Source organism: Hoplias malabaricus, chromosome 1 (genome assembly GCF_029633855.1).
Source record: "Hoplias malabaricus isolate fHopMal1 chromosome 1, fHopMal1.hap1, whole genome shotgun sequence".
NCBI lineage: Eukaryota > Metazoa > Chordata > Actinopteri > Characiformes > Erythrinidae > Hoplias > Hoplias malabaricus.
Genome location: NC_089800.1, coordinates 30,091,413 through 30,100,085, shown reverse-complemented (window position 1 = coordinate 30,100,085; position 8,673 = coordinate 30,091,413). Strand labels below are relative to the sequence as shown.

The 8,673-nt window shown below is 41.4% G+C and overlaps 1 protein-coding gene across 1 annotated transcript; it reads left to right on the top strand.

The window, feature by feature from the left end:
* Positions 1-2,890: 2,890 nt before the first annotated feature.
* On the top strand, positions 2,891-6,938 carry pdca (phosducin a). The gene is made up of 3 exons (XM_066677727.1): positions 2,891-2,936; positions 4,864-5,012; positions 6,417-6,938. Exons 1-3 carry the CDS (start codon positions 2,891-2,893, stop codon positions 6,936-6,938), a joined length of 717 nt encoding a protein of 238 aa, XP_066533824.1.
* The last annotated feature ends 1,735 nt before the right edge of the window (positions 6,939-8,673 follow it).

The following is an 8,673-nucleotide window of genomic DNA, read 5'->3' as shown; positions in this document are numbered from 1 at the left end:
AACCCCAAAAGCCCCAGCGTTCTCCCCTGTCTAAACAGCCCTGTTCAGAATGCCTGCTTTCAGCACCTGTTCCTTTAAATGATAATGAGATGCTTGCCATTCACCCTGACCCGAGCGCACAGCAGAGAGGAGCAAGGTGCAGAAGCTCTGTTTTTAAGCCGTTTTCACTCAGTTCTCTTTCTTCTCCATTCTTGTTTTTTCTGTATTTACTCAGTGCTCATTTCTTTGTGAACGTTGTGTCTGTTTTGCTGCGTCTTTGTGCTGTCACATAAAGACGGGCCCAGCGTTGTGATTGAACAGACTCAGGCAAGGGAGTGGCACAACAGGTAAATTTTTACAGTATGTAAGTTGTGTAGATGGGGCAGAAAGACATGATAGGACTGGTTAATAAAACAATTAAAGTGACCTGGTCTGGTGAAATGGGGTGAATCAAGCCTTTAGGAGCTTTTTAACTACTGTCAGACGTCAGCAGGCTGTAACAGCTGTTGAAAGCTTAAAGAAAGAATGCAATGTATCATGCCACAAAGTCATGAAATGTGGCAACCTTCACGGGAACTTCCACTTTCACCTTCACTCAGCTGTGATGTTATTACATACTTCCATATAACCACAACAGGGTCATTTCCTATTCGGTCCGTATGACAAATAACCAGCATCCATGATTACTCTTTACACCCAGGAACTGTTTCACACACCACAGGTTTCAACTGAAGCTGGATCACATGTATCCCCTTATCCCATTTCAACGCGGATCATCTTAGGTGATACTGACAGCTTCATCAGGCTACATAGAGGCATTCATAATCCACTCTACTGCTGTTACATCATCCTAAATACAGCCCCACAATCCAGTACACCTGCCCCACAAAACCCCACATCTTTTACTTTTTTGTCTAATAGACCAGGGGTACTTACATCTGTTTCAGTTAGACTTAGATACAAGCATTTTGTGACCCCCAAACTGGATTAATAAGACTTCTATAAAGAGAGACTGTGCTATTGCAGGTTTTAGAGAGTGATAATTTTGAGTAAATCAGTGCAATTGCAGCAACTAACCACATTACACGTGTTTCACTGGGGCTGCGATAAAACACACTCATGGAAGACCAGAACTAAAGCCATTTTTCACAATTCAACCAAGCAGTGGCCAGTCAGAATTATACATAACTTCAGAAAGATTGCAGGAGCATCTAAGAAGACAGTAGATGAGTCAGATCAGAAGACTCAGGGCGACACACACTCTCACACCTACAGACACTTTTGAGTTGCCAATCCACATACCAACGTATAATTTTGGACCGTGGGAGGTAACCGGAGCACCCTGAGGTAACCCATGCGGACATGGGGAGAACACACCAAACACCTCACAGGCAGTCACCCGGAGTGGGACTTGGAGCTGTGGGTCATTGACAATACCTGCTGCGCCACCGTGCCACCCGCTAAAATAACATTCATTGGTTGCTAAAATACAGCTGATATGGTTTAATACTAAGGACTACGGAGTGTGTGTGGCAGAGGGAACCAGCTGTGCCCCCCACAGTCTTGTTCCAGTGTAATTCCCTGATCTCCTGCTGCTGGAGATATGTGCGTAAACAGTGGATTTAATCAGAAATGTTTAATCATATGTGTCCTCCAACTGTCACATCTCAGGGAGGACTGTGCATGTGTTTGCATTTGTATATATATTTTGTTGAACAACCATAGCAACCCCCAAATGGGTTGTAAACCCCAGGTTAAGAATCCCTGTGAAAGATCAAATAAAGTTGATGTTCATGATTGTGATCAAAAAACACTTTTCTCACCATTTGTTGCTCTCCAGTATTTTTTAGAAAATGGTGAGAACTCAAAACAATGAAAATCTCAATCCGAAATGAGGATATTGCTCTATTCCTGCTCCATTGGTATTTTGGATCAGTTATGGTGGGCCTGTCTCTGTACTCGGGAGATGGCTAACTGCATTATAGACAGTGCTACAAAAGTAAACATCTTGTGTTACCAATGAAGTGAAAAAAAAAAAAACGTAGACAAGTTACACATGTTTTTTCCTGTCAAACACCGTTCCACCTTATGTAGACATTCCTTTTAAGGCTCCACCCATAATGCATTATTTCTTGAAAAATCTTGCTCAACAAGGAAAAATAAATAATTGAGCTGAATAATTTATAAAACATGGACAAACAGTTTCACTGACTCAAAGGACCAAAAATTACAGGAGTTCTAATAGCACCCCCTTGTGGAGAAAATATTTAGCCTACCAAACATGAGTGAATAATTGAGTGAGAGAATGGCACCTAAGATGCATGAGTCTCGTGCAACCGTGTCCATTGCCAGAATATGACTAGAGGAGTACAATGGCCTTCAGCACTGGGCTGTGGCGCAGTGGAACTGGCTTCTCTGGAGTAATGGTACACCATCCAGTACCTTTGGTATGAGCAGGAGTAGTGTTTGTGATCCAGAATTAATCTTTTAACATCAGTTCCTCACCTCACTAATGTCACTGTAGCAAAGACGGGACAAACCACAAACTACTGTTATTAACACCCAGTGTTTATTTAGAAACAGTGGTCCAAAAACTGTTCATCAGATTAAAAGAAATCGCTGTATCATCTCACAACACTGTGTGAGTGTGAAAAATAATTCTTTGCAGACTTTAAATTCTGCAGCCAAGCTAATGCACAAAAATAAACCTGCTGCTTGACAAATACATGTTGCTGTAATTAACTGTGAAGCAACATTCTCAGAACCACGAGGAAACTTTCCCAAGGGGAAATTGCAAGATGTGGGCAAGTTCTGAATACTACACCACATCCTGATTTCTTTCCCTCTCAATTGAATTAGACACTTGTACAAAAATGATGTTATTGTTTCTCTAGGCAGGTTTACCATCAGGATGTCAGGCTCTTTTGAGGAAGAAGAAGTGCCAGCAACACACACAGGTACCAAGCTCTCCACCCACGCAACATTAGACCTGTCCCAACAGCATTTTTCTGTGGTCAATATATTTTCCTAAAAATAGTTGTGATAAATGATATGCCACTATTATAATAATGAAATAATTGGATATTAATGCAATTTCACCTCTTTAAAAAGCAATCAATTGTTAGCAAAAACTTAGTTATTAGGAATATTCAGACATTGGAATTGGAATTTGTTTAAATATGGTAAATAATTCAAACATAAAAAAGTTTTTTTTTTCCAACTTTAAATCCTGAGAATAGAGCAGAGTGAGATACTAAAATACTGGTGACATTCATTCTTATGTAAACACCATAACACAAAGGACAACACTGAGGTCAATAAAAAATGATTGAGGAAATGTCCATAGATATTGTACTTTTATAATGTTATTTTTGTGGTGGTCTTATACAGAATGTCCAAAAGAGTTTAGATTTAAAGCTATTGTCCACACATTAAAAAAAGGTATATAAATTTTATTTATTTAACGATATGCCATGGAATAAACATATAGTCAAGTTTATATTCATCGTCTGTGATGCTGTACTGAGGAAAGAAACCCATCAGCAGGGGGGCAAGTCACTGCTGGTAAGGTCAGGGGGGCTGCAGCTCCAAGATGCCTGAGTTTTATCACTGAAAACATCTCAATTATTTCATTATAACCGTCCACTTGAGAAACTCCTTCACTCATAGCAGGACTTTAGAGGGTGATTGCTCCTCTATTAACGCGAAGGACACAAGCCTATAACTTAATGCGAGTTGTGTCTAAGTCTGTGTGTCTAAGTTAAGTCTAAGTCTGTGGTCTAAGTCTGTAGCAGACCTGACATTGCACAAGACAGATATAGCTCCTCTCACTAAACTCCAAATGTTGAAAAACTGCAAACAAAAGATTATTTAAAAATTCTCTCTTAAGACAAAAGCCTTTTCCGCTACACAGTGTTAAGTTAACACTAATAGTGTTGATTTAACACTGGTGAATTTACTGTGTATGCTTAAGAGCACAATCACATACACACACACACACCGCAGATAACGGTCAGAAGAAAAGTAAGAAAATGAGTACACAGTGGCTTCAACTGTGACATACACCAGTTGAGGAGGCAGACAACTACAAACAGTCCTAATGAAGTGTAACCAAACGATGCTGGACAGCTTTTCATCATGCTTGGCTCATGTCCAGAAACGGATGACTACAGCATGGACAACACTCAGTGTCCTCAAAAGCCATAAGCCTTTTATTATTATAATCTTTTATTACTCATAATTCCAATCTCATTTTCCACTCTGCTGTGCTTCTGTTCAGAAAGCTCAGCATAGCTTGCAGGCTGACTGACTGCTGACTGAATACAGTACTGCGGAAAATCGACCACCCTCCAAAGAAAGACCACTCTTTATTTTGTTAAATGACATTTAACATATATGAAATTAAGGAGAAGAAAAGCAGCTACAGCCAATCAGACACAAGCTCCTGATTTAGGCACCGCCTGTTAATGACTTCTAAAACAATGTTCATTGCTTTCAAAATGCAGCCAATACAGTTTGATACACACCATCTCTTATGTGCAGCAGAGGGAACCAGCCACTGTGACAAGCCAGTTTGCACCAATACACTCACCACACACCTCACCGAGCTTGTTTATTTGAAGATGGGGATGATCAGGAGGGCAAAGTGACCACAGGCGTTAGTGTCACACTCCATCTATGGGTCTGAATGGATGTGGAGATGTAGAGAAAAGACCCACACTGAGAAAAGGAAATGGACACAAAACAAAAACATTTACACATAAAAGAATGAAGCTGCTGGTGTTCCCAGTAAACATTGGACTTGCCGCCCCAGAGCCAGTGGGCGCAGTAGGTAATTACAATGCGGATGCTATATTTGCTGAGGTTGCAGGTCTATTCCTCCAGGTCCCAAAGGGGTGATCCAGGACTGGAGGAAGTTTAAGCTGGAAAGTGAGGATGAAGAGAGCCTGCCCCAGAAAAGGAGAGAGCTCCTCAGACAGATGTCCAACCCCAGATCCAACAAAGAGGATGACCCCGAGAGAGTTAACCGTAAGGTTAGTAGAACAGAACAGAACAGAACAGAACAGAACTAAGAGGTGGTTCATATTGTAAATTCAGTATTTCACAAAGTGATGAAAATCTGGGGGTGGCATGGTGGTGCAGCAGGTAGAGTCGCAGACACACAGCTCTAAGGACCTTTAAGGTTGTAGGTTCAAGTCCCACTACTGGTGACTGTCTGTGAGGAGTTTGGTGTGTTGTCCATGTGTGTTTCTTCCGGGTGCTCCGGTTTCCTCCCACAGTCCAGAAACAAACGTTGGTAGGTGGATTTGCTAATCAAAAAGTGTCCATAGGTGTGAGTGAATGTGTGTCACCCTGTGAAGGACTGGCACCCCCTCCCGAGTGTGTTCCTGCCTTGCGCCCAGTGACCCTGAACTGGATAAGCGGTTATGGAAAATGAATGAATGAAAAACTGGTTCATGGTCTATATCTCAGATTTACATTTATTTCTACAGTTACAGACAGTAGTTTATCTGTAGCTCTGCACAGATTTTTTTAACCTTTCATTTAAGTGCTCAGAACCTCCACAGGACCTCCACAGGTATGATTTGGGTGGTGGACCCCGCACCCACTTTTTTTGTCCCCAGCCTACTTCTTTAATATTAGGCCATGGTTACCCAAGTAACTAACGACCTAGAATAAGTGAGAGGGGTAACATGGCGTTATGTGGCCTCAGCCTCGTCAAAGGCCTCCACTCTGAACCGGGCTCTGAACTGAACACTCTAAACATTTACTCTCTTTCCTGGGATTTTTTCCTTCCTGGAGCCCATGTGGATGCACAGCTGTGTTGAACGGCCAGTGTCCAGCCTTCAGAGGCTTTGGCCACATATCTAATTTTGTTGTTGTTTTGCTCTTGAACTACATAACAATTTGGTAACATATCTAGGTTGCACAGGCCACATATTCTTTTGCCTCATTCTTTTTACCTTGTATACAGGCTACATGTTATGATCACACAGACCCTACACTCTCATGTTTTATTGCAACTACCTACCTCATTTAATTCACACTTTTGGCTTGAAGTTGAAAAAAATAGTTATTTTCTGAAAATGTGAGATAATTAGTGATGTTTCCATGTCGCCGCAAAACTGAATCTCAAATGTCTCCTACACCCTATGTAGTGCACGGTGTATGTTATAAAATATGCGTTTCTGCACTCACCCTAGTGTGTTGCCTATCGGACTGTCAAACAATGTATATTCATCTATAATCTTCATGTCTTCCTGTCATACTAGTGCATGGTCTGGGTATCAAAGTCTTAATCTGTGAAGTGAACTATGTAGGAATTTTGTCACAATTTGATACGCAACCTGATCCTGTACTGACTTACACAGTTGGAAGGAGTTATATGATGTTGTTTCTCTTGCCAAACTATCACTGTCATTTGTGGCCCTATACAGATGAGCGTCCAGGAATATGAGATGATCCAAGAGGAGGATGAGCAAAGTCTGAAGACATACCGCAAGCAGTGCATGCAGGAGATGCACGAGCGTCTGAGCTTCGGGCCAAAGTTTGACAGTGTTTTTGAGCTGGAGAGCGGTGAGGCTTTTCTGGATGCCATCGAGAAGGAGCACCGCTTCACCTTGGTAGTGGTGCACATCTATGACAACAGCATCAAAGGCTGCGAGGCTCTGAACAACTGCCTGACCTGCCTGGCTGCAGAATACCCCAGTGTCAGGTTCTGCCGCATCCAGGCGTCCGTCACAGGAGCAGGGGAGCGCTTCTCGGAGGAGGTTTTGCCCACTCTGCTGGTGTATAAGTCCGGGGAAATGCTGGGCAACTTCATCTGCATTACCAAGCATCTCAATGAGGAGTTCTTTGCCACCGATGTGGAGAACTTCCTCAACGAGTACGGCCTCCTGCCGGAGAAAGAGTTTGCAGCCTGCCCTGATGATGATGAGGAGGAACCAGGGCTGGAATGATTTGGAGGAGAAGAAACCATGGAACATGTTTGGACTTCACAATGTGAGAGGGATAGGGTAATTTGGGTCGTGATCTCTACTTGCATAAATGCTCATTAACTCACCAGCTTCACTGAGACATACATACAAATAAATTGATATGCCTGCGTAGGTCTACCTGCATTATACTGTACACTCCTTGACCAGGAGCCTTGTATCAAAAACACCTACCATACCATTTCCCAAACACTTTGAGGTGGTCCCTTTCCAAGTATGAATGGGGTGAAGGGGGCTGATGAATTTTTAATATTGCAGGTTGCAGTCCAACTTATTAGTCCCTTTGATTCCATTCATTAATGTAAAGAGACCACTAGAGGACCAAGAGTGTTTGGGAAACAGGTGTTTTTGATAAAACATCCAATGGGAGTAGGTAGTCCACAGTGGCGGTCAGTAGTCCAGCAATACAAGGGGTGAGCCAGCAACTGAAAAGTGGCTGGTTTGAATCATGGGGCTGACTGAGTACTCCAGGCACTTAATCTATCAGCTAAGGCTTGTTTGATTAATATCCAAACAGCTAAGGACTTGCACCTCTTCGTGTGGAATTAGGAACTGAGACCTTCAAAGATGCTTCTAATCAGTAAATGACCAACGACAAGACAATTAACATCAAAACCATGCTGAGAGACAATAACACTTAAACTCTGTTTTTTTGTAAGTCATGCTACAGTTAGAAATGGCCATAGTTTAAATCTGCTACTAGACCTCTCATGTCAGTAGTGTCGCTTAGATACTTAGCTCTGAGGTCACATGGCCATTCTATGGTTAGTGTCATGCCCTTATTAGGAGCTCTGGGTTTAGGCTGGTTTTTCTCTATGGGCAAAATAAAAGTGTCTGTCATGCCCTGTGGTTTATTGTGTTCCAAAATCTGAATGCTCCATTGATTTATATTCTTCCTGTATGTACATTTTACCTTGAGGGATCCTTTGAATTATGAGGAATTTGAAGTCCCCTTTTGATCATCAATTAAACCCCCAACAACCCTTCTCTTCTTCTTTTCTCAGAATTACAGATATATAAGTTATTTCCAGAATAAAAGTTCTCCCTCAAGCCTTAATATTGTTTTTGCTGTAACTTTACATGTCTTCATTCAGTAGGTGCAAATTTATGACTCTGCATTCTGACTCTGATTCTTTATCTGTGCAATGAGTATTAAACCTTGGATGACTGAATCTGTTTTTCTGAGACTATGTTGAGACTATGCTGTTTCAAATACAAAATACTCAGCCACCGTAGTGAACACTTGATATTCACTCATTATATGTTTTTAACGCATTACCAATGCCCCCCCCACATTACTGAGTGAATGAGTGAGAGAAATTAATCGGAAATGGTTTGTTTAAAACAGGACGTGATTGGCCATAATAGCAAAAACCATTCTTGTTTCCTAATAGAGAAATATGCTTAGATGGTATATGGATCTCCTTATAAGGGCATGATGCTGACTACAAGATAAAGACATACTTAATTTTGCAATATGTTTACATTATGTATATACATCATATCTATATCAGAAATATTTATGCTAGTTTTAGCTTATTAAAAATCATCAAACAAAATACAGTCCAGTGTGTTCAACTGAAAGTAACAACCAAATACGGCTACGCTTTTTAGCTGAATCATGCTACACCTTGAACACTGCTAGTGGGTTTGGTGCAATGATGAATCACATACCTGTCGAGAAGGAATTAACAATTCA